Consider the following 27268-nt stretch of genomic DNA (forward strand, 5'->3'; position numbering starts at 1 on the left):
GGCCGCCCCCCCCCAATGCATTTCCAATGGAAGTCACATGGTTTGACCAAACATTTTTGTTTGATGGCTGTGCTGTGCCCCCCTCCCCCCCATCAAACAAAAATGTTTTGTCAAACCATGTGACTTTCATTGGAAATGCATTGGGGGGCGGCCATTAAACACGGACAATCAATAGTGTGATTGAGGCCTAAGCCTGGAGGCAAGGCAGAAGACAGCCATGCAACAAGGTTGTGTCTTCAAACCATGTGACTGTGTGAGGCCTTTGTCCGCGGCGTAAACGTCTTTAAATAAATACTTTTTGAAACGTCTTATGGGGGAAAATGAACAGGGAATTATTCCCTGGGCCCTCGCTCGTCGTTCTGAAAGGGGACGCGGGACTGCGGTGCTCTATAGAGTGTTCGTTCAGTAGCAGTGTTAAATAGCTCTATATTGTGATGGCAATCATCGTAACGGGTACTAATTTAACATATCACTCACAGCACCTCTATAAAAAGGATAATCCCTGAGCATCACATTGCACACAACACCATGCCACCGTCCGTACTCGTTAACCACTTTAAAACCTGTCAAGATGTTTATTTTTTATAAATGTTAAAAGTAGTGGAAATGGCAGATCTACAAGCTCAACAACGTGTCGCCTCTCAGCTAGGGATGGGGATCGTTCATTATGGATTTCAATCAATCCAATTCCTTATCAGTCCTTCCTCTCCCATTATGGGCAGTTGTTGGTCGAACTGGTTCTATAACCCCGGAGCACTCATTCCCACGGACAGACAATCGAAGGTTGTTGTTCTGGCTGATATGATGCTGATATGCAGCATTGATTGAAGACATTAAGACGAATCCACACCGATGTCGGTGTGGTTTGGGCCGTTGAATTGAACCAGTTGAATCACGTGGGTCGACTGATAAAAAATCTTCTCTCATTATATCTTTGTGGCTTTCGCCACCGACTAGGGATCACACACTGCAAGAGTTCACCAAGATGCCGGTACCAGACCCGATACATAATAAGCTACATTTGTTTTTTTATTCCAAATAATTTTGGCGTAGGCGCAGCCAGGATCCATGATACATGCGCGAGTTTCCCTCTCTCTCTCTCTCTCTCTCTCTCTCTCTCTCCACGCACAGCTACACACACACAGGAAATACACAGGACAGAACAGCGAGACAGGAGTCGGGACACTAAATCTTGAATTTCATTAAATAATTATGACTCTGCCTAGCGTGCACACACACAGATACACACACACACACACACACACACACACACATAAACACACAGCGCACGTTGTCCAAATGTTTGCGCTGCACTGTGGATTCCCTCGCGATTTCATCAACATTATTCAAGTTAGATGCGTTGGTTGGACTATGTGCCATTTCACAAGTTAAAAATGTGTAGATAATCTATTGAAAATAGCCGATCGTTAGCTTGTAGATCAGCTATTTTCAAATGCCAAAAATGTATGTATGTATGAGCCACTGCCGCTCCCAACGTCATACATGTGTCTACCTATTGTGTTTTAGTTCTGTTTGTTTTGTTTTTTAAAATGTTTTTTTTGTGGCTTTCACCTTTATTTAAAAAAAATATATATTATGGAGGGACAGACAGTAGGCTGACAGGAAATGGGGGAGATAGATGGGGGGGGGGGTGACATGCTGTCACCCCCCCAGTAAAGCAGTAAAGGCCGCCGGGATTGGGAGTCGAACCCGCGGCACACTGCCAGACTGGATTACCAGCCAAGGTGCCTGGAGGGGGGGGGGGGCCTCCGTCCACCTACCTACTCGTGATGCGTTTCGTTGTGTGAGCTTGGCACAGATCCCGCCGTTTCCCCCGCCATATCCGTCGACCAACAACGACTATACGAACACAGGGTCTGTTAAGTGGTTAATTGAAATGACACGCGCCGCGCACGCCCCGTTTTGTTTCGTCATCGGCCGCCCAGCACCTGGAATGATGGCCTTGTCACTGACGAGCCGCTCGTTTTGCATGTTGCCACCTGTGTTGTTGCTCCCCCCCCCCCCCCCCCCCCCTGGCCACTCCTCCCCTCCCCTCCCCTCCCCCACAACCAGGACCTCAATCTCTCGTATGAGCAGCCGGGAGAAGATCTGCCTCCACGAGCGGGACAAGCACCCCCCTCCCCCCGCCCTGCAGAGCCCACCCGCCGAGGAGGACGAGGAGGAGGCGGCGGCTGGGCATCAGCAGCACGGCCAGGTAAGAAGGTCGTGGAGAAGCTGCTATTTATTTATTCATTTATTCATTTATTCATTTATTCATTTATTATTTTATTTTATTTTATTTTATTTTATTTTATTTTATTTTATTTTATTTTATTTTATTTTATTTTATTTTATTTTATTTTATTTTATTTTATTTTATTTTATTTTATTTTATTTTTATTAGACAATAAGATGCAAACAGCGGTCTTGTTTTCTCAACTCGCTGTTTCTCTGCAAGACATCACTCTATAAGCCATATCTCTAAAACCGGTGGGTCAAACTGAACAACCAACATGTACATTTGAAGCTATGATTTCCTGCTTTTATATAAAGAGTTAAGTCTAAAGAGACAAAAGAGTGGCCGCACACAAAGTGCCGACTATTTATTTGGATGCAGAGTAGAACCAACGTTTCGGCAGGTACAACTGCCTTCTTCAGGGTATATGAATTCCTGCTTTCATATGACATGAAAAACAACCCTGTCAGGTGAAAAGAAGCGGTTTGGACTCCTCATGCATAGAAGGAAGCACGAGGTCAGTCCGTTGCTCTCCCCAGGTTGGCAGAGGGAGTGTAAGCGCCCAGGATTACATTAGACAATTGACAAAAAAATGAAGCTCACCAGTTTGAATTGAAAAAGAAGAAAATCTGTCTAATTGAACAAAAACAAATAGACATTTTAGCCTACCAATGACACACACAGCGGGCCAGACAGTGGCCTTGTGGTTAGTGTCCGCCCTGAAACTGGGAGGTTGGGTGTTCGATCCCCGGCCGGGTCATACCAAAGACTGTAAAAAATGGGACCCAATGCCTCCCTGCTTGGCACTCGGCATCAATGGGTTCGATTGGGGGGTCAAATCAACTAATTATTCCCGAGCGCGGCGCACACTGTGGCTCACCGCTCCAAGAGATATGGGTCAAAGTTTCATTCAAATTGTGTGACTAATTGTACGAGTTTAACTTTGACTTTGGCCTAAAAGACGAAGATAAATGTGTTTTTTTTTTTTTATGTTCCATTGTTCCATGCCAGAAACACAACAAAATAATTAATTACGATAGTTTCTGTGACGATTAATCGTACTAAAACGTCGTGATCGTTACGTTCCTCAGAGCCAGGCTCCGCCCCCTCAGGCCAAGGCGTCAAGCAGCTCCAGTTCCGAAGAGGAGAGCGAGTCCGAGAGCGATGCCGAGTCAGGTATGTCAACACTATCGGACCGGCCCTTATTTGGTCATATCAGGTCATATCCGTATCGGCGAATATGCCAGTGATCCGACACAGGGGTCTGCTATAAACACAACACGAGATCGGTGGACTTCAAAATAAGATATTTTTTTATTTTTTATTATTATATATATTATTCTCTGGTATCGGCTAACACAGAAATTGTGTTATCGGGATCGGATCGGAAAGGAAAAAAGTGTATCGGGACAAACCTAGTCAACACTATCGCCCCTCGTATCCTCAGTACGATCGATCGCCTGCTTGATCATATTGATTAAATTAAGCATTTCACTATTCTTTCTTTGTATTTATTTTAATTTTTTAGGTGATGTTTGGCCTTATTATAGATGAAGATGTGCTCGGTGTTGGCTCTATAAAATATAGTTGTTGTTGTCGGTAGAAATATTGTTTTAACCGTGACATGTCAGCGAAATGACAAAATCCCCTATTCGTTTCCACAGCTATTAACCCCACAATGCATTTTCAATTGTCTCGTTCGCTTTGCAGAGAAAGCCAAAAACCGGGAAATCATCAACAACTTGAACAACAAGCGCAACAACAGCACCACGTCGCTCCTGTCTACCTCCATGGCCGCCAGCACCCCAGGGAACGCCCTGAAGAAGGTACAGAAACTGGTTTCACCCGTTCAGGGGCGGGAACCTCCTTTTTGCATTATGTTATACTTTAGCTATTGAAAAATAGCAGATCTACAAGCCGCGCTATGAACTTGTAGGTCTGCTATTTTTTTTTAAATAGTGAACGTTTTTAACTCAAGTCCCTGAGGGGTCCCTGGAACAACATATTTTCAGATGGGGGTCGGCGGCATATTACATATAATTGTTGGGGTCCTTGACATGAAATATTGAGAACCACTGATATAGAAACAGGAATAAATACATTAAAAAAAAAAACATTTTTTTAAATGTCGACGTCAGGCCTATATGGGTTAACAGGTTAAAGGACAACTTTAGTTAAAAAACATAACCAAGGTTATGTTTTAGGTTGTTATTGGAGAAAGTAAAAGATGAGTGTTAATTTTCGTAGTTTTTTAGCCCCATTCGAGCATGAAAGTATTTCTTTACAAAATATTATGGCGATTTATTTTTTCATTATTTACTATAGTCCTAATCAGTAGATCCTGTGATCTTCTGTAGCCAGATGTAATTTCCTGGGGTTTATTAGGACTATAGTTAATAATACAAAAATTCATCAAATTTGGTAAAATAAATACACATTTAGCCCCATGCTCGAATGCCTAAAAAAATCCCTAAAACGAAAGAAAGCAGCAAATGAAAAAAAAGAAAACACTCATCTTTTACTTTCTCTAATGACAACCTAAAACATGAACCTTGGTTGAAAAAAACTAAAGTTGTCCTTTAACTGCGGACCATTTACGTCCGTCTTCCAGGCTAGACTGGCCATGTTTGAAGTTACCTTTGAACAGCCGCTGCACCGACCGCTGAGGTTTTATTTCATTTTTAGATTTTCTTTTTATTAAGTTTAAGCAGATATAGGCTATGAGAAAAACACATCCAAAGAGCCCATGATCTGCAGCTACTCAGTCAGGCGTACAGTATGCCTAAACTGAATGTTGGATGAATGACAGTCCTTGAGCTTTGTGGGATTACAGTCACATACCGAGGAGGTGTTTGTTCAGCTTCTTCATGAAGGCATGGACGCTGCTAGATGTAACGTCTCCAACAACCGCAGGGGGAAGGCTGTTCCGATATATCCTTATAGCAGAGTGGAGAAACCTCCTATCAAGTAGCCTGGGCACCATTTCATTTAGGGTATATGATCCTGTCGGGAGCGGATGATATCGTTAAGTCATGTTGTAGTATTGTTTTGTAGTCGACAGGCAGGAACAACAGGCGGCAACTTTATTGAGGGAAAAGGAAGGTTCCTTCCTTTTTTCTCAATAAAAGCTACAGGCTACGAGAGCTTTTATTGAGGGAAAAGGAAGGAACCTTCCTTTTCCCTCAATAAAGTTGCCGCCTGTTGTTCCTGCCTGTCGACTACAAAACAATACTACAACATGACGTAACGACATCATCCGCTGCCGACAGGATCATACGGACTTTTGAAACAGAGACCAGGCTTTCCTCCGAGGTGGTGGAAAGCCTGGTGAGGCGAGGTTACCTATCAAGGCATTTGGTGTTTGACTTGGGGGTTTCCAGGACGTGGCTTATTGGTAGTACCCTCCGGGTGATTCGACCTGAGTTGCTTGTCATGAAAGTCCACTTTAAAACGGTGTAATGGCTTGTCGTAGTGTATAAATATTCCAAAGTGCTGACCACAACGACAGAACGGAGCAGGAAGCGCTCCGCACCGCTCCACCCCCTCCGTTGTAATGAATAGGGACTCAATTTCCCATAACCCTTTGTATGCCGGAGGGACGGACCTTTTTTTGCGATGACGTCATCAAAACGCGTCTCATATCCCATTCTGTCCGAGAAAGGCCCAATCCCAATTGCCTCCCTCAAGCCCTGAGCCCTGGACCCTCGTTGACTTTAATGACGTCAGCTGTAAGTGCTTGAGGGTGAGAGGCTGCAAGGGCTCCAAATTGTTGTGAAAGAAATGGGACAGCACTTTGAAGATGAGTCCGCCATTCATGACGCTTTGCATCATTTTATACAAACTGTCCTTATTCACAGCCAGTGCCTACCTACATGCTTGGCCTATTTATACATGTCTATCATGTCTATTTTAGTATTTAAGCTGATCGTTTTATTATTAGTTTAATAAATACACTTTCCTGTGTGATATGAGTTGTAATATTCATATATAATAATATTCATTATACATTTCATTTCCATATTATTTTACTTTGCTCATTAGTCATTTCTCATCATGTTTCCCTTATTATTATTGTTATTAAATATATAGCCTATATCCTTCCATTCCGTCTCCTTTTGAGAACAGTGACAAAGCACTATTGTGTTTGTTGACATTCTAATCGCGATACATAACTAATTTGCATACCTAAATGATTGACGTTCGGAGGATCCCCCTCATTCCAATGGTAACGCTATGAACTGTGGGTAATTTCTTTGCCAAAGTCAGCATCGACGCTGACTTTGGCAAAGGGCACATAAAGGGGCGGGGCTGAGCCCTCACTGACTTACCGATTTCAAATGGGACATCCCTCAAGCCCTCGCAGACTTCACATGAACGCGCAGCTAAGTCAGTGAGGGCTCATTGAGTCAGCAAGGGAGTGGATTGGGATTGGGCCAAAGAGTGGATTTGTTGCGGACCTGGTGTCGCGTTATGATGATGAAACCGGAAATCGAGCCGTGCTCTGGGCTGCAAGGGCTTCTGGGAAAATGAGTCCTATGCAAGTGAACGGTGGTTTTGACGAGGCTCCTGTGAGCCTGTTTCGCATCACGATGGTCACATGTTTTTCTCTTCTACAACAACCCATTAGGGTTGGGTGACGATACGAATACATCGTCAATCGCGAATATACGAATCCAATCGCCGAATATTTTTATTAGGCGATTTCTCGGGACGATTTAGCCCAATTAACCTGTAAAGTGTGAGCAACATGTGAATCAATTTGGCCCAGCAAAGTAGTAACAGCGGCCGGGTGGAAATCACCTCCTCCGTTATAATGTATGCTCCCACAGTCCCCGCACTCAGCAGCATCGGGCACCGGGGCACGGCACTTACGGCAGCCGCCAGCCAAAGTAAAGGCTGGGAGCCTGGGAGCTGAGGAAGGCTGTAGACTACATGTTGTTTAAGCTCCGGAGTCCAGACCCATGCAGTTTAATAATATACAGTCACAACAGAATGCACACTGCTGTCTCGTGTCTCATCACAATCCCAATGCCTCACCCGTGAAGTCGGGGGGGGGGGGGGAAATAAAAAACTGTCTACTAGTATTAGTGTATACTATAGGCTCGGGGATCATAATAGCGCTTAGCTTAGCATTATGTTAGCGTGTAGCCCCTACTGGTGCTGCAACCCACTGATTGAACTTCATATCCGCCTGTAATCTAAGTTCTTTTTATTGACAACGTGAACGAACACCGACACCAGCGCTGCAACAATAGACAGATCTACAAGCTCTCAACGCGTAGCGAACGGCACTGCAAAAAAAGGCAGGACGCGATGCCTTGAGAGCTTGTAGATCAGCAGCTTGTGGGCTCCGCTGCTCCGCTCCGAGCGAGCCTCCGACTGACCGGTGCGGGGAGGCAAGGGAGCAAGTTACCCTGGCTGCGCAGCTGATCTACAATCTCTCAACGCCTAGCGAACGGAGCTGCAAAAACAGGCAGGACGCGGCGCCTTGAGAGCTTGTAGATCTGGCTTTTTTGCGACCTGCAGTGAGCTGTTCTCACTTTACTTTCATGACACGAATACATCGTTAATCGGCGAATATTTGTCAGACGATGGGCGGTTGAAAAAAATTGGCATATCGCCCAACCTTACAACCCATGGAACTATTTTCAGACGGATTTTCATGGACTAAAGGCACAAATACTTTGGCGTATGCTCCAAAGGTAATAAAACAATCTAGGCAGCCTAGGTGGTTTGGATATATTCATCTAAAGCCCTTTACCGATTCCGTACATAGGACGTTGCCCCACGTCATAGGGGTCCCAATGAACGCGTACATAGGAAGTCCTCAGACGTCCTATGTACGCGTCGATGTACGCATCCTCAATGATACCGGGCGAGATAATAATATTCAGAATTAGTTTTATTATTTAATTAGTTTTTGTCAGTTCGCCTTTCGGCTACCGTATACTACGCTCTGCACTAAAATTAGCTTACCGTTGACTTAGCGCGGCGGAAAGAATGACTCGTCTCTCCTAATCCAGGGCGCTCTCCGTGGTTTTGAACGGATCGATATACTGGTGCTTCATTTCTGCTCCTCATCCGTCTTTCCCACAAAATATGAACGCTTTTTGGATAATATATTGTATAAATTAAAACGATCGCAATGTAAGCTAGCAATGTAAAGTAAACTTTTTTTAGTAGATTGTTTCCGCGTCGTGGGTTTCAGAGTAACAACTCTGGCACCCCAGAGCTCCTATTTTGAAGAACTTCCGGCACCGATTTTGTTAAATTGTTAACGGCTATAGGTGTGCCGTCATGCCTATTTCAGCACGGCTGCAGTGCATAGCCTATGTCAACCAATTGCTTGTTCAGAAGAACTACCTGTAGTAATTAGGGCCGGGACTAATTTAATTAAATTAACTAAAATTTAATTTAGATTAATTAACTACAGAAAAATTAATCGCGATTAACTACAGATAAATTAATCGCACCTTTTTTTTCACCGCGGAACGTTTCTCACTGGGCGCTTTTCTATAGTACTGAAAACTGGAAATATTAAAAAGTCACCCCATTTTGTGACAAAAACAGTAACAATATGAAGTAAGTACAGCTTTGTGATGTCACTGAGATGTACTTGTTACTGTTACTAAAAAAATTTCAGACCTCCAGTTCTAGGCAACACAGAATGGGGTGACTTTTTATTATTATTTCCACAACAGGTATATTAATGACAGTAAAATGTTGAAAATGAGTGGTATCCTGTAGTCACTATTCGTTGATTGATTGGGATACCAAAAAACATTAAAAAAAAAGGTTTCTCGCTGTTCTCGGGTTGAATATTGATATGCGATTAAAATGCGATTAATCTAGATTAATTAATCGCAAAGCCTCTGATTAATTAGATAAAATGTTTTAATCGAGTCCCAGCTCTAGTAGTAATATAAATATTTCATTCCACTTTTGTCTTTTTTCTTCTTTTTTTGGGCGACTCCACAGTGTACCACCAGAGGCAGGCTCAATTACCACTAGTTGTACCAGAACCATTGGTTGGGAACCTCTTGTTTAAAACGCAGCATAGATACAGGAAACTGGCTTACTGCAACTATGGTGCTTTAACCCATTCTGTGCTATCCTCGAGATATCTCGTGGAAAGTTATTAGGTTTTGCCTCCGTTAGCTTCGCCGCTAGCATCCATATAGGCCTCTCATTGTAGAAAGAGCGTACATGCTAATCTTGCAGTATACATGTGGACGGGGTGGCCCCGAGACACGACTACGGATAAGCGGTTGAAGATGGATTGATGGATGGATGGATGGTTTGGGCATGACAGCTGAGGTCTGTACCGAAATAAAACACAAACCGATTGGTGATGACCGGTATGTAGGTCATGTGACACTGATTGATTGATGACCTGTGTATCGTGTGTCCCCTCTGTCTCTCTCTCTCTCTCTCTCTCTCTCTCTCTCTCTCTCTCACGTGGCGTGGCGTGCGTGCGTGCAGCAGGAACCAGCCAAGCCTTCTTCTTCGGCCCCCGAGGCCCCGGGTTCGTGGCGCACGTCGCTGCGCAAGGCGGGTAGCTCTGTGACCCTGGGCTCAGCGGGGGTTGGCTCTGACCCCAGCCCGGACCCCCCCGGCGGTCTGGTGGGGATGACCCGCTCTGCCTCCAGTCCGCGGCTCAGCTCCGAGGCGGCCGAGACCAAGGTAACGACAACAACAACGCCACAGCTCATGATGCACCCCACTGTTGATTTCGTCCAGTGTTGGTTTTGGCAGCCGATTTTGATTTGAGTTTTAGTCATAGTCTCTTGAATAGTGTTCATTTGGTTTTAGTCACATTTTAGTCACCTGGAATGTTTAGTGTTAGTCTAGTTTCAGTCGACTAAATGTCATGAGATTTTAGTCGACTAAATATACAGTTGATTTAGTAATCAACACTGATTTCGTCAACTAATACTATGATGAAAAATGTTCGACTACCTTTTTTCACTGAAGAAAACTAAATGGAAACCAAATGAAAACCAAGCTATGACTAAAACTAAATATATTGTCAATTTCGTCAACAAATTAAAAACTAGACTAAAATGTTAGGAGGGTAATGGTGGACAAATATCCAGTATATTGGAAGTAAAAGACACATTTTACACTTGGTTGCATGCTGAAAATCGCCGATCTACAAGCTCACAACATGTCGCGCTGCGACGCCTTGTGAGCTTGTAGATCAGCTATTTTCAAGTGTAAAATCAGCCATTACGACGGCATCAAGGCATCAAAATGCATTTTAATCGACTAAATCAACTGTAGATTTAGTCAACAAAAATCTTCTGATATTTAGTCGACTAAAACTAGACTAACAATAAAACAGTCCAGGTGACTAAAATGTGACTAAAACTTAATGCAAACTATTCAAAAGACTATGACCCCTACACCTAGCTGCGCTAGGGCGCTGGACAGATAACTAAGTACATTTACTTAAGCGCTGTACTTTGACGAAACCGTTATTTCCAGCCAGGGTGTCCCGAGTCGAGACCCTCTTTAGGTCACATTCAGATCTCTACTTTGGTATAGACTCGATGCGATCGGGGCGTGAAGTTGCATCATTCTCGCATTTTTTTAATTTAATTTGCTGCATTTTGCGTTCACACTGCGCTGTGTTGACCGCAGCAGCAGAACTTTATCAATGTGTTCAATTCATAATCAAATTCACAGTGAAATCGATGGTGTTTAAAATTATACTTTGAGTAATTTAGTTGGGATGTAAAGTGAAGGTAACGTGGATGCAGTGTGTCGTGTGTGTGTGTGTGTGTGTGTGTGTGTGTGTGTGTGTGTGTGTGTGTGTGTGTGTGTGTGTGTGTGTGTGTGTGTGTGTGTGTGTGTGTGTGTGTGTGTGTGTGTGTGTGTGTGTGTGTGTGTGTGTGTGTGTGTGTGTGTGTGTGTGTGTGTGTGCGAGCACTGTTCTTTTGAGCACATGGCCGACGCACAGCGGAGACGGGAGGGCAAAATTAATCTTGAGTTAGCCAATGTTTATTATGTACTGTACATATATGTACTGTACTCCCATAGATGATCCGATCATCATATACAATTATTATGCATATGCCATGTTAGCTACAGTTTACATAGATCATGCTGAGCTATTTGTTTAATTTTGAAGTGTGCTGTGTATATTGAAACCATGTGAAGAAAATCCTGACTCGGATCTCCACACACGTTTAAAATGTCTAATTGTTAGGTGTAACTATTTGCTACCTACCTACTTTATGCATATAAACACCTAGTATTATTAAGTATGGTTCAAGTTTCTATCTATATAAGAAATACAGTTTTATCGATGTAGATATATTCTGGATCCCTTTTTAGTTTTTTAAAGAAAAATAAATCATTGATATGTGATGAAAAAAAAGTATATAAACTGAATTAAAATATGTTATACAACCAGGAATAGTCTGGTGACCACCGGAGAGACGGGTGGCAGCCGGAAATTAGACGGCACCCGGGAGCAGTATGGGTTAGCGCCCCAGTCTGTGTCTTCCGTGAGGAAGAAGCCCAACAAACCCACGGTGAGGCCTTTAGGAGGGCCTTGCAAGCCTTAAGCGGAGCCGGCGGCACCACCAAGGGCAAGGTGGAGCCTGCGGAACCGTTGCGGCTTGAGAATCCACCATTCCTGAATAAAGTGCCTGGTGCTGGGAGTCAGGTGCAACGCACAGGGCCTGACCTGGTGAGAGCAGGAGTGGACCTGGTGAGACGTAGGAGGGTCCCGGACAGGTGTCAACCCACAGAGCCTAGTCCTTCCATGTGCCAGAATGGTACCTCCCAGTCCCGGCAGAGTAGTTCAGGAGGAATGGATTGTGTGGCCCTGGTTTTTCCCTAATGGGACTTATCGAGGGTAGCTACTGGGACGTAAGTCGGGACATGATCACTCCCGGCTGGGTCACCTGAGTGAGGGGTATGATGTTGCGAGACCCGAAACCCCGATGACCTTGGGATACATCACTGAGGATACGTCCCAGGTGCATCCATTTATGTATGTATTTTGTTATACAATATAATTATTCTATTATTTATTCTAAATTGTCAATTGTTTTAAATGTATTTCTTGGAATATAGTGATATTAATACTAAATCATGATCAGAGTAATAGGTGTCTCTAACTTCAATTTCTGTAATAATACTTTCACATTTGTTCAAATATATGATCTAAAATACTTCCGTAATCTGTAGTTGGATTTGTATTTAATTGTTTAAAGCCTAATCTTGACATGAAGGTGACGTAAGACATACGTATACATATGCGTTGGCGGCGGTGGCTCAGGGGTAGAGTGCCTGGATGGAAACCGTAAGGTTGCCAGTTCAAACCCGGGCTCCCCCAGAGTTACTGTCGAAGTGTCCTTGAGCAAGACACTGAACCCCTAATTGCTCCTGATGTGCTAGTTGGTGCCTTGCATGGTTTCCGCTGCCATCGGTGTATGAATGTGTGTGTGAATGGGTGAATGTAATGCACAATCTCTGTAAAGCGCCTTGGATAAAGGCACTATATAAATGCACCATTTACCATTTACATATTCTATATAGAGTGTGTAGTTGTAAGTTGATTAGCGGTATACTGTGGTTACTTTGCGCCAAAAACCGTGCCAGCCAACCCGCCACTTGATGCGTATGCAAATAAAACAGCAGATTTGTGCCTGGTTTGCTGGGACCAGATTACACAAATGACCATATTTATTACGTCATCATTGAGAGCTAGTCATACATATACACACCATGTACTCTGGTCCCAGCAAATCAGGCACAATTTGCTATTTTATTTTACTGATTATGTATATAGTATACGTATGACTAGCTCTAAATGATGACGTAATACATGTATACATACACATATACTATATAGAGTATTTAGTTGTAAGTTGATTAGCGGTATACTGTGGTTACTTTGCGCCAAAAACCGTGACAGCCAACCCGCCATTTGATGCGTATGCAAATAAAACAGCAGATTTGTGCCTGGTTTGCTGGGACCAGATTACACAAATGACCATATTTCTTACGTCATCATTGAGAGCTAGTCATACATATACACACCACGTACTCTGGTCCCAGCAGATCAGGCACAATTTGCTATTTTATTTGACTGATTATGTAGTATACGTATGACTAGCTCTAAATGATGACGTAAGACATATGGTCATTTATGTAATCTGGTCCCAGCAAACCAGGCACGGATTTGCTGTTCTTTGCATACACATCAAATGGCGGGTTGGCTGTCACGGTGAACGAAGACCGGGCGAAATTATTACTTGCGCGCTCTGCTTGCGCAAGTAATAAAGTAAATTATGCTACCCCCGAAAAAGCTGACGTAAATGGAAGTGGATGTGTTGGACGCAGCAGCAGCTTGAAGTGAACTTTACCAAGAAAATAAGAATCGGAAAATTGGCAAAACTGGCGGATTTTCAAGATGATATCTCCAGGAACAGAAGGTCCAGAGCTTGTCAGATGCTCGACTTTGAGGACATGAAGCACATAATGACACCTTTTTTTTCAAGTTTCCGGGCCAAGTGTAGTAATCGTTGGGCCTGGGCCAAGCCTCGGGCCGCCCCACTAGGGCTCAGTTAGGGCTGGGACCTTAACTTCCAGGCCCGTTGAGAACTCGCAAGGTGCACCGACTGAAGATGGAGCTGCCAGGCAAGAGGAGGAGAGGAATGGAGGAGGCCATGATGGAGGAGGTGAGAAGAGAGAGAGTACGCACTTCTCAATATATTTCTGTATCTAATATTCGGCAAAACATTCCCCGTGTTACTTCACCGGTCCGCTCCAGAAGAACACAGTTTGCCGGGCCACTGCCACAGAGCTGACAATGAGGTCAGCATATCTTCCCTTCTTATCTGGAGTCCTGCCTCAAAGCAGACCAGTGGTAGAAAGCTGTCGTTTCCCCGATGTCATCACTATAGGGACACAATGCATCGTTGCATCAGTAAGATGTCATCGCTATAGGGACACAATGCATCGTTGCATCAGTAAAATGTCATCGCTATAGGGACACAATGCATCGTTGCATCAGTAAGCAGGAACTGTGGGGGTGGCCAGTGGTGGAAAGTAACCACTTGAGTATTTCCAATTTCCAATACTTTTACTTATTTTTTCAACGTTATACATTTTGGCAATATGAAAATAGCCGATCTACAAGCTCACAATGCGTCGCAATGTGACACATTGTGAGCTTGTAGATCGGCTATTTTCAATAGATTTTGTACACATTTTGAACTGGGACATTCTGCAATATAAGTACTTTCAGTACTTTAAGTACATTTTGATGCCGATACTTTTGTACTTTCACTCAAGTACATTTTCAATTCCGTACTTTTTTACTTGTAGCAAAGTAGTTCTAAATTGCAGTATTGGTACTTCTACTTAAGTAAAACAAAATATGATTACTTTTTCCACCGCTGGGGATGGCAATGGAGGAAAACCGGAAAGTCTGAGCGAACCCTAGATGTGGCCAGAGAAGGACATGGCAGGTGGGCTGGTGGAGTCACAGAGGAACACGCTATAGCAGATGGATGGAAACAGGTGGGCTGGTGGAGTCACAGAGGAACACGCTATAGCAGATGGATGGAAACAGGTGGGCTGGTGGAGTCACCGAGGAACACGCTATAGCAGATGGATGGAAACAGGTGGGCTGGTGGAGTCACCGAGGAACACGCTATAGCAGATGGATGGAAACAGGTGGGCTGGTGGAGTCACAGAGGAACACGCTATAGCAGATGGATGGAAACAGGTGGGCTGGTGGAGTCACCGAGGAACACGCTATAGCAGATGGATGGAAACAGGTGGGCTGGTGGAGTCACAGAGGAACACGCTATAGCAGATGGATGGAAACAGGTGGGCTGGTGGAGTCACAGAGGAACACGCTATAGCAGATGGATGGAAACAGGTGGGCTGGTGGAGTCACAGAGGAACACGCTATAGCAGATGGATGGAAACAGGTGGGCTGGTGGAGTCACAGAGGAACACGCTATAGCAGATGGATGGAAACAGGTGGGCTGGTGGAGTCACAGAGGAACACGCTATAGCAGCTGGATGGAAACAGGTGGGCTGGTGGAGTCACCGAGGAACACGCTATAGCAGATGGATGGAAACAGGTGGGCTGGTGGAGTCACCGAGGAACACGCTATAGCAGATGGATGGAAACAGGTGGGCTGGTGGAGTCACCGAGGAACACGCTATAGCAGATGGATGGAAACAGGTGGGCTGGTGGAGTCACCGAGGAACACGCTATAGCAGATGGATGGAAACAGGTGGGCTGGTGGAGTCACAGAGGAACACGCTATAGCAGATGGATGGAAACAGACCTCTGACTGGCTCTGAACTGAGACGAAAAGACAAAACCAAACCAAACAAACACAATGCTGCTGTTTTTTAAATGGATATGGAATAAAGTCATGATGACGAGGCTCAGTTACATCACGCACGCACGTCTTTTTCTTTTATGGTTACGACATTGTTTACAGAATAGTTTGGATCCATTAGGAGAAGAGAAGATTCAGAGTGTGGTTATGATTAGACCTTTTCGAGGTTAGGTTTCGTGGTTGGGGTTTGAGCTTCGCCTGATGTGTACCAAGTATATGGCTGTGTGTGGGCGTGCGTGCATGTGTGTGTGTGTGTGTGCGTGTGTTCCACACCCTGGAGGTTTGAAGTGGCCTTTTAAACAACTTTTCTTGCAACCACTGCACTCTGACTTATGGTACGCTACCCGCTTAAATCAACATTGTAAAAGAATATAGGTAATGGGTCGCACATGCACAGCAAGAATGAATTTTAACTATTTTTTTTAACATTTTTTAACATTTTTCTACATCACAAATACATGGCAGATGTTTCGGCTCTCCGGCCTTGTCCTTTTTCCCCACTGACGTCACGTACTGTAACCCACTCCGGTGCAGCAAGAGCTGCTCACAGACAGCATTGTTCATTTTGTTCGACAAAAACTATGACTAAAATGTTTTAACCTTTTTGCTATCCTGGATTCCAACCTGATTCCGACAATACAAATTCACGGAATGCAGCAAATCAGGCTGGAACCCCAGGCTAGGACCCAGGCTGGAATGGACCCAGGCTAGGCTATGAGAGTGATGACACTAGCTCATTCTATATCAATGGGATAGTTCCAATGTTTGGAACTATAACCCCGGTGTTTTAAGCATTATGTTATACTTTAGCTTTCCAACGTTTGGAACTATAGCCCATAGGCACCCGCTTTGTCTCAATGAGATATTTCCAATGTTTGGAACTTTAGCCCATAGGCACCCGCTTTGTCTCAATGGGATAGTTCTAAGGCCTAAAAAAAAAAAACTTTGGTTTCCGGTTGCCGACCGACTCTATTAAATATGCGCGACTCATATTATTTGATTGGCATTTGGTGAAAAAAAAAAAAGAAAAACAGAATACGACCGAGTCAAGACCAAAAAGGTCTTTGATCATTAAAATTCTCTTTGATGAGACCATCGGGACACGCGACCTCATCCTACGTTATAAAAAATTAAATCCACGTAGGAATAGTTGTAGAACCACTATCGTTTGTAACAACACTGTCAACACAGCGCGCTGTGCGCCGCCATGTTGCTCAGCTCTGACCGGGGAGCGGAGCGCAGCCTCTAGACTAGAGCCGTTTAGAGACAGAGAGTGACGACAATGGACTGATCAATGACGCATGCAGCCCCACGAATAAGCAGTGAACGGAGATGTCGCAACTCTCTCAACTAAACCGCGCTGCCTCCGACAGAAATATTTAGGGGAACATGTTTTAACGTGACATGCAGACCCGGTTCAATGGGAAACACAAACACACATTGAATAACACACGCCGATATTGTTGTGTTTCTGTTGCGTGTGTGTTGTGGTGCCACTGCCACCGCACATTAAAATGCCACCAAAAAAAAGCCAAAAGCCAACCGCAGGGCAGCAGAAAATATCAGCAACCCTATTTTCTAAACCTGCTGCCTCTACTCCAGGTATATGTCACTGTGTAATGAAAACAATGTAAAGTTGTATTAACCATTAAAACTGCCACAGTTATTTCACATAGCCAAAATATGAAATATGTAGAAGCCTATCCATCATTGCCGTAGGATTTTTTTTTAAATCCTTGCTACCCATCCTTCCCACGAAAAAATAAATAAGTAAAATAAAATAAAATAAATTCCTTGCTACCCATCCTTCCCACGAAAAAATAAAATAAAAAATAAAATAAAATAAATTCCCTACCTACTCAGCCCAAAAATGACAGCCAATCGGAAACCAAAGTTTTTTTTTTTAGGCCTAATGTTTGGAACTATAGCCCATAGCATCCCGCTTTGTCTCAATGAGATAGTTCCAATGTTTGGAACTTTAGCCCATAGGCACCCGCTTTGTCTCAATGGGATAGTTCTAATGTTTGGAACTATAGCCCATAGCACCCGCTTTGTCTCAATGAGATAGTTCCAATGTTTGGAACTTTAGCCCATAGGCACCCGCTTTGTCTCAATGGGATAGTTCTAATGTTTGGAACTATAGCCCATAGCACCCCGCTTTGTCTCAATGAGATAGTTCCAATGTTTGGAACTATAGCCCATAGGCACCCGCTTTGTCTCAATGGGATAGTTCTAATGTTTGGAACTATAGCCCATAGCATCCCGCTTTGTCTCAATGAGATAGTTCCAATGTTTGGAACTTTAGCCCATAGGCACCCGCTTTGTCTCAATGGGATAGTTCTAATGTTTGGAACTATAGCCCATAGCACCCCGCTTTGTCTCAATGAGATAGTTCCAATGTTTGGAACTTTAGCCCATAGGCACCCGCTTTGTCTCAATGGGATAGTTCTAATGTTTGGAACTATAGCCCATAGCACCCCGCTTTGTCTCAATGAGATAGTTCCAATGTTTGGAACTATAGCCCATAGGCACCCGCTTTGTCTCAATGGGAATGGGATAGTTCTAATTTTTGGAACTATAGCCCATAGGCATCACGCTTTGCGGCGAGATCAAAGCGTGTCGCCACTCTCTTACTATTCCACTCGGGCTAGGACAACCCCGCACAAAACAGGTGATCTGGTCAACCTAGTTAGTATGTGTGCGTACATACGTGCATTTGTACACATAACTGTCAAGACAACTAGGTTAGAGTTTAATTTAGTGTGCCGTATACATTAATCCATTCTGGACGGGAAACCCCGGTGTTTTAAGCATTATGTTATACTTTAGCTTTTGAAAAATAGCAGATCTACAAGCTCGTAGCGCGGCACTCGAGCTTGTAGATCTGCATTTGTTTTAAATCGTGAACATGTGGCGCAAATCTTTGAATTCTTTCAGAGCGATATTTTTTAACTCAAATCTTTGCTTCTGGGGGTGGTCCCTGAAACAACATTTTCATAATGGGGGGTCCGTGGCCAAATATAGATAATTCTGGGGGTCGTGGTAATGGAAAGGTTGAGAAGCACTGACATACAAACATAGGCTTTTCAGAAAACCGTTTAGAAGATTTTTGTTTTAGAATCACTTCACCCCTTTTGCAACCAGATCTTATTTTAAACCCCTTATCCCTAAACTTCTTTGCCTTTTATGTTGTACTATTTTGAAAAAACCTTTTTTGAATAGTTCAACTAGCCAATCTACATTGACACGTTGTGAGCTTGTAGACCGGCCATTTTAACTATTGCAAAATAGTATAAAAAATAATTAAAGGCAAAGAAGTTTTGGGATAAGGGGTTTAGCGGTGACGGAAATGGAGCTCCAAATCTTCATATTACTGGTCCCAGTGTTGTTCAAGTTACTTTTAAAAAGTAAAGAATTATAGTTATAGTTACTTATCTAAAAAAGTAATTTGTTACTTTACTTTACATTAAATTATGAAAGTAACTACTTTACTTAATATAAAAAACGATTTAAAGGAAGGTTTTTTGTTCTGTCTCACAGTAAGATAAAAGACAACTCCCTCCTAACATTATGAAATGTAGTGGAACAATAAAACATGTTCAGAAATTGACAGGCATCTTTATTGTAGCCTCAACTTGCCTTCAAAACAAATGGTGCTGTGCAATATGAAGAAAATAAATAATAATACAATAAAAAATGAGTACACTCTTCTTACACCGTGAAGTTATTAGTTAACAATACTATTTTGGCAGTATTCAAGTAAATCAACTACACTCCTTTGCCAGACTGACATTACAGAAAAATAATGTCAAAAACATCTTCAACATTGGCAACCAAACAAAGCTCAGCCTCACAAAGAGAAACTATCAGTAAAATGATTTACCTCACATCTGGCCATTTTGAACAAAAAAAAGGATGGATAAACTTAAAGTGCTTTCAGCCTCAATAAGCACATTGAGATGCTTTTCAGTAAGGCTGCTGTATGTGCAGTGCAATGTACAAGAGGTATTTAACAAAAATATCCACACAATATCCGCATTTGCCATTATAGCATGTGGTACTGGTATTATAATTTTCATTCAACCGGCGTTTTCTGTGTAGTGTCTAGTCTAGTGTGTATGCGTTACAAGGGTTTGTGTGTCTGACTGACTGTGTTTACTGCAGCCAGTAACACCCGCCCTACTGCCAGACTGTCTCTGATTGGCTTACCCTGAAATCTGGCCTCTGACCTCTTCTGCGACGTTAGCCAATCAATGACCTCTTCTGCGACGTGCTTTGTTCATGCTAGGGTGTGAAGCCATGTGGGCTCAGAGGCTAGTATGAGAGGCAGCCCAAACGAAACTGTCAACACAGAGAGCGCTCTCTCTGCAGTCAGCACAGAGACGCCTGTATGACAGACTCACGGAGCTGCATGGCGAGACTTTTCACTTGGATCACATAAGTTGACATAATAATGCCATAACGCGGTTAACACAGTAACTATAACGCCGTTATGGAATGGGGAAATGTAAAGCGTTAGGTTACAAATTATTGCAAATAGTAGTTTCGTTATGTAACGTAACGCGATTAACGTAACACTGAATGGTCCTCACTAATGCTTATTATAGGATGCCACTATTTTCTGTGCTGGCAACTTGGTGAGCTTGTGGGTGGCAAAAATCCAAAATGTGACGGTTTGTGTTCCTGTTTTGAATCCCAGGAGCCCAGGCTGGCACGTGTGCCCCCAACCCCCACCCGCAGGCTGTTCAGTATCCCAGACAGCAGCACTTCTGCAGACAGCGCCACCAACAGGTGAGTTCACGCCATGGCATGGCATTATGCTGCACGGTAAAAACAAAAAAGTGTCTTTACCAGTACTGTAAAAATAAGCTCCTCATTCACATCCATTGTAAGCTTGATCTACAAGTTTACAATGCATCACTTCGTGACCAAGTTGTAAACTTGCAGATCAACATTTTTTTAAAGTATACATACAATTTATTTTAAAAAATTGCAGTAATTTGTTGGTATATTTATTTGTCATATCTCCCAGTGCACTTTTTTATTCTTTTATTCTTTAAGTCTTAAAGGCAAACAGAAATGTAAATGATATGCATAATGTTCCAATTTCCGATTAAATCACAATTCAATCGTTAATGGCAATCATTTGTGCGACAATGAATTGTCAACTTAAATGTGTAATGGTGACAGCCATAGAAGTTAGAACTCTAAACATTAGTTTAAATGTGTAATGGTGACAGCCATAGAAGTTAGAACTCTAAACATTCGTTTAAATGTGTAATGGTGACAGCCATATAAGTTAGAACTCTAAACATTAGTTTAAATGTGTAATGGTGACAGCCATATAAGTTAGAACTCTAAACATTAGTTTAAATGTGTAATGGTGACAGCCATAGAAGTTAGAACTCTAAACATTAGTTTAAATGTGTAATGGTGACAGCCATAGAAGTTAGAACTCTAAACATTAGTTTAAATGTGTAATGGTGACAGCCATAGAAGTTAGAACTCTAAACCTTAGTTTAAATGTGTAATGGTGACAGCCATAGAAGTTAGAACTCTAAACATTAGTTTATGTGTAATGGCAACAGCCATAGAAGTTAGAACTCTAAACCTTAGTTTAAATGTGTAATGGTGACAGCCATAGAAGTTAGAACTCTAAACATTAGTTTAAATGTGTAATGGTGACAGCCATAGAAGTTAGAACTCTAAACATTAGTTTAAATGTGTAATGGTGACAGCCATAGAAGTTAGAACTCTAAACATTAGTTTAAATGTGTAATGGTGACAGCCATAGAAGTTAGAACTCTAAACATTAGTTTAAATGTGTAATGGTGACAGCCATAGAAGTTAGAACTCTAAACATTAGTTTAAATGTGTAATGGTGACAGCCATAGAAGTTAGAACTCTAAACATTCGTTTAAATGTGTAATGGTGACAGCCATATAAGTTAGAACTCTAAACATTAGTTTAAATGTGTAATGGTGACAGCCATATAAGTTAGAACTCTAAACATTAGTTTAAATGTGTAATGGTGACAGCCATATAAGTTAGAACTCTAAACATTAGTTTAAATGTGTAATGGTGACAGCCATAGAAGTTAGAACTCTAAACATTAGTTTAAATGTGTAATGGTGACAGCCATAGAAGTTAGAACTCTAAACATTAGTTTAAATGTGTAATGGTGACAGCCATAGAAGTTAGAACTCTAAACATTAGTTTAAATGTGTAATGGTGACAGCCATAGAAGTTAGAACTCTAAACATTATTTTAAATGTCTAAACACGGGTATATTTTGCCCAATGTAAAATATTCCTTTAAAAATATTTCTCAGCAAAATACAGGTGTATTGAAGTACAGCAATATATGGCAACTTGAAGTACTCTTCTAAAATATTAATGTATTTTCACAAAAGCAATCTTTTTTTTTTTTAAATACGTGGGTATTATTAAAAAAAAAAAACATTCCACCCATCCCTGTGACATGTGAGAATGGTCCAGTGAAAAGAAAGAAAAAAGCCCATTGTGGGTGTATGGGATTTTTCTATATCATTCCAATACTAAACACGGGTGAAATTCACCCGAACACATGCCTGAAGAAAATACACTGCCAGCCCGAGCGCCTGATGGAAGGGAAAGGAACTGGTTGGAATAACGCATGCATAGACTAATGCATGTGAAACTGGGGGGACCTTGAAATTAATCTGGTTGAGAATCACTGCTAGAGCCGTAAAAACCTTCTCCTTTGATACTACGCTTAACGCCATTGCCGTAGATCAATGGAAATTGCGCTTTTATGGCGCTTTCGATGGATCAAGCCATAATGCTACTTGCGTTAGCATCGGGTAGCTAGCTGTTGTTGTCATGACAATGTGTCGCCCATCTTAGATCGTCGTCGCCATAATAATCCATTCTATCTGTTTCTTTCAAACGCCTGTATCCTATTCCTTTGTCCCAGATGGAATTTTTGGTCAAAACCGCGTGTCTTTGACGGCACAGAGCCGGCGAAGTGGAGCCCTCCAGTGTCCCGGTATAGACCCATCTTGTAAACAAGGCCTGTCCAGGACCTGTTCCACTTACTAGGTTATGTTCACTTCCGGTAGTCTGGAAATGTGGCTTTTCAAAATAAGAGCTCAACTGGGAAAAATGGTGGCGTGAATTAGATCCTAATTTTTCAATAAATGCTAGCGGGCTAAGTGTTTTTTTCTTCTACCACCACTGGGCGTGTGCGTGGTGTATTACTGTGTGTCACCACTGGGCGTGTGCGTGGTCGGTGTATTACCGTGTGTCACCACTGGGCGTGTGCGTGGTCGGTGTATTACCGTGTGTCACCACTGGGTGTGTGCGTGGTCGGTGTATTACCGTGTGTCACCACTGGGTGTGTGCGTGGTCGGTGTATTACCATGTGTCACAACGTGTGTGTCTCTCTCAGCTGGTTGAGCCGTAGCTCTTCTTACACCCGCCGCCTTCACAGTAGCCAATCAGGGAGCGACCTGAGTGGCTCCGCCTCCTCCTCGTCGTCCAACACCTTCCTGCCACGCAGGTCAGTCATATGCCCCTCCCTTCCTCACCCCCCCCCCCCCCCTCCCCCCTCCCTCCTCCCCCCATCCCAGACCTGTGTTGATTGGATGTTGGCATTGTTGTTTACACAGCTTTATTTTTCTTTTTTTTTGCGTTGCCACAGACATGCATGGAGTTGTTTTGCTGTAAAAAAAAGACTTGTTTGTGTTGTTGTCGTTGGCATAGTTTTACTCTGACTCGTGTCATTCTTTTGTTTGTTTGTTTGTTTTTGTCTTTTTTCCAGCTCGTCTTACGGGAGGAGACTGGACGACCCGGCAATAAGCTCCGCCCCCAGCGGCCTCAACCGGCTCAACAACCTCGTGTCTCAGAGGTACCGCTTACCGTGGGGTCCGGGGACCCCCAGGGGGTACCTGAGGGAGTTCCAGGGGTCCCCGGACCCCCAGGGGTGAGGGACCCCAGGGGGTCCAATTGGTTCCAGTTTGTACACACTCAGAGTTAAATTAGCATTGATTTTACAATATAAATTGGGGTCTCAGAGATGAAAATGGCATTAAATAGGGTCCGTAGGTACTAATGAAGGCTCTGTTCCATTCTGGTCAAACAGAGTTAATGACGCTAATGAAGGCTCTGTTCCATTCTGGTCAAACAGAGTTAATGACGCTAATGAAGGCTCTGTTCCATTCTGGTCAAACAGAGTTAATGACACTAATGAAGGCTCTGTTCCATTCTGGTCAAACAGAGTTAATGATACTAATGAAGGCTCTGTTCCATTCTGGTCAAACAGAGTTAATGATACTAATAAAGGCTCTGTTCCATTCTGGTAAACAGAGTCAGAGTCAATGACGCTAATGAAGGCTCTGTTCCATTCTGGTCAAACAGAGTTAATGACAATAATGAAGGCTCTGTTCTATTCTGGTCAAATAGAGTTAATGTCACTAATGAAGGCTCTGTTCCATTCTGGTCAAACAGAGTTAATGATACTAATGAAGGCTCTGTTCCATTCTGGTCAAACAGAGTTAATGATACTAATGAAGGCTCTGTTCCATTCTGGTCAAACAGAGTTAATGACACTAATGAAGGCTCTGTTCCATTCTGGCAAACAGAGTCAGAGTTAATGACGCTAATGAAGGCTCTGTTCCATTCTGGTCAAACATAGTTAATGGCACTAATGAAGGCTCTGTTCCATTCTGGTCAAACAGAGTTAATGATACTAATGAAGGCTCTGTTCCATTCTGGTCAAACAGAGTTAATGATACTAATGAAGGCTCTGTTCCATTCTGGTCAAACAGAGTTAATGATACTAATGAAGGCTCTGTTCCATTCTGGTCAAACAGTGTTAATGTCACTAATGAAGGCTCTGTTCCATTCTGGTCAAACGGAGTTAATGATACTAATGAAGGCTCTGTTCCATTCTGGTCAAACAGAGTTAATGACACTAATGAAGGCTCTGTTCCATTCTGGTAAACAGAGTCAGAGTTAATGACGCTAATGAAGGCTCTGTTCCATTCTGGTCAAACAGAGTTAATGATACTAATGAAGGCTCTGTTCCATTCTGGTCAAACAGAGTTAATGATACTAATGAAGGCTCTGTTCCATTCTGGTCAAACAGAGTTAATGACACTAATGAAGGCATTGTTCCATTCTGGTAAACAGAGTCAGAGTTAATGACACTAATGAAGGCTCTGTTCCATTCTGGTCAAACAGAGTTAATGACACTAATGAAGGCTCTGTTCCATTCTGGTCAAACAGAGTTAATGACACTAATGAAGGCTCTGTTCCATTCTGGTCAAACAGAGTTAATGATACTAATGAAGGCTCTGTTCCATTCTGGTCAAACAGAGTTAATGACACTAATGAAGGCTCTGTTCCATTCTGGTCAAACAGAGTTAATGACGCTAATGAAGGCTCTGTTCCATTCTGGTCAAACAGAGTTAATGACGCTAATGAAGGCTCTGTTCCATTTTGGTCAAACAGAGTTAATGACACTAATGAAGGCTCTGTTCCATTCTGGTCAAACAGAGTTAATGACGCTAATGAAGGCTCTGTTCCATTTTGGTCAAACAGAGTTAATGACACTAATGAAGGCTCTATTCCATTCTGGTCAAACAGAGTTAATGACACTAATGAAGGCTCTGTTCCATTCTGGTCAAACAGAGTTAATGACACTAATGAAGGCTCTGTTCCATTCTGGTCAAACAGAGTCAGAGTTAATGACGCTAATGAAGGCTCTGTTCCATTTGCGTGTGACAGACTCACTCAGGAAGCGACGGAGAAGAAAGAGCAGCCCTCCGTCACCAACTCCTCGTCCACATCTGGAAGCACCTCCTTCTCTGGAACAGGCACCTCCTCCTCCACCACCACATCTGGAAGCACCACCTCCACCACCTCTGGAAGCCTCTCCTCCTCCACTGCAGGCGACACGGAGACCAAGCAGAGACGCAAGTGAGTGAGAGATCTGGAGCAGAGTCAAGAGGGGTGCCCGTGGTGGTACCTAAAGCCATTCTGGACGGGAACCTCTTTTGGTGTTTTAAGCATTTTGTTACGCTTTAGCTATTGAAAAATAGCGGATCTACAAGCTCATAGCGCCGCACCTAGTTCTGCTATTTTTTGTGAAAATGTGGCACAGATCTTTGAATATTCAGAGTGAACATTTTTAACTCAAATCGTTGCTTCTGAGGGGGTCACTGGAACAACATATTTTCAGATGGGGCTCGGCGGCCAATTACATTTGTTTTTGGGGGTCCTTGACATGAAATATTGAGCACCACTGACACATAGGTATTTCAGGATTTTTTAAGATTTTTTTTTTAATGTCGATGTCAGGCCTAATTGGGTTCAAGCCAAATTCCAATCCCCTAAATATCGACCACTCGCTCACTCACACTCAGTCACTCCAGTGTGGAGGTGTTATGGTGAAATTGGTGACCTTGGTGAGGGAGTGTAGGATGAAGGCTCTGTACGTCCTCCCGGTGGGGGCTCCTCACTGGCATGTGAGCCAGTAGGATATGACAGTATGTCCTCCCGGTGGGGGCTCCTCATTGGCATGTGAGCCAGTAGTAGGATATGACAGTATGTCCTCCCGGTGGGGCTCCTCACTGGCATGTGAGCCAGTAGGATATGACAGTATGTCCTCCCGGTGGGGGCTCCTCACTGACAGGTAAACCAGTAGGATATGACAGTATGTCCTCCCGGTGGGGGCTCCTCACTGGCAGGTGAACCAGTGAGATATGACAATGTCTCCTCCCGGTGGAGGCTCCTCACTGACAGGTGAGTCATCAGAGTCAGTATAGGATACAACAGTACGTCCTCCCGGTGCTATTGAAAAATAGCAGACGACATGTGGCGCAAATCTTTGAATATATGTATTCTTTCAGAGCGAACATTTTTCTAACTCAAATCTTTGCTTCTGGGAGGGAGTCCCTGGAACTACATATTTTGAGTTCGGGGTCGGCGGCCAAGTACAGATAATTCTGGGGGAATAGTTTGAGAATCACTGACATAGAAACATGAGATTTCGTCAGGATTTAGAAGGCATTTGTAGAATCTTCCTCAGATCTAAATGGGTTAACGTCAGGCAGGCTCGCGCTGAGCCAGGCATGTGTTTAAATATTTAGTTGGATCACAATAACAAATTATAAAAGGAGAAGCGACCGACCGGCAGCTGTCCTATCCACCCATGTGGCTCTTCCTCTGGGCGTGTCTAGAAACCGTAAGCGTCCTTATATAGACAACTAGTGGCCAGGAGGCTGAATTACACCGGCATACATGTAGTACCACACAGTTTATAGTTTTTTGTTTTTTTTGCTCTATAATGTGATGGCGATCATAAAATACATTTCTCAGGTGGGTTTCCAGGTCCACTTGTCCTTCCTGTATCTGGTAGGAGTTCTCTCATTCTCCCTGATTGGATAGAAGTGCTATCCCGGTATCCTGAAAATGCATTTTCTGTTTGTTGAATATCAGCAATAATTGCTTGCAAGTGGTGCGAGTAACAGCCGAGCTACCACCGAGCGCATGTGCACGAGCCATGCATACCCACACTTAAAATAGGACTGGATCCTTAAACGCACACTGAAAAGCCTGGTGTGGCTTGGCATTAATCATTGCACATGGTGATGATGTGAAGGTGGTCTGTA

General features: G+C 43.1%; 1 protein-coding gene across 3 annotated transcripts in view; it reads left to right on the forward strand.

Annotated features, from left to right (window-relative positions):
• Positions 1-27268, forward strand: part of LOC310857050 (protein phosphatase 1 regulatory subunit 12A) — a 336915-nt gene that overhangs the window by 288055 nt on the left and 21592 nt on the right. For 2 of the 3 annotated variants that reach the window (XR_014569122.1, XM_083762658.1), the window contains 8 exons: positions 2074-2215; positions 3328-3412; positions 3947-4062; positions 9719-9919; positions 20315-20406; positions 23044-23154; positions 23416-23502; positions 25383-25574. Coding sequence is in view for 2 of the 3 variants with exons in the window: in XM_083762658.1 (XP_083618784.1) it covers positions 2074-2215; positions 3328-3412; positions 3947-4062; positions 9719-9919; positions 20315-20406; positions 23044-23154; positions 23416-23502; positions 25383-25574 (1026 nt within the window). In the remaining variant the exon portion in view is untranslated. The remainder of the gene's footprint in view (positions 1-2073; positions 2216-3327; positions 3413-3946; positions 4063-9718; positions 9920-20314; positions 20407-23043; positions 23155-23415; positions 23503-25382; positions 25575-27268) is intronic. The other variant, XM_083762659.1, reaches the window with a different exon arrangement.

This window comes from Protomyctophum parallelum, assembly GCF_964188405.1.
Source record: "Protomyctophum parallelum genome assembly, chromosome: 4".
In the NCBI taxonomy this organism is placed as follows: domain Eukaryota; kingdom Metazoa; phylum Chordata; class Actinopteri; order Myctophiformes; family Myctophidae; genus Protomyctophum; species Protomyctophum parallelum.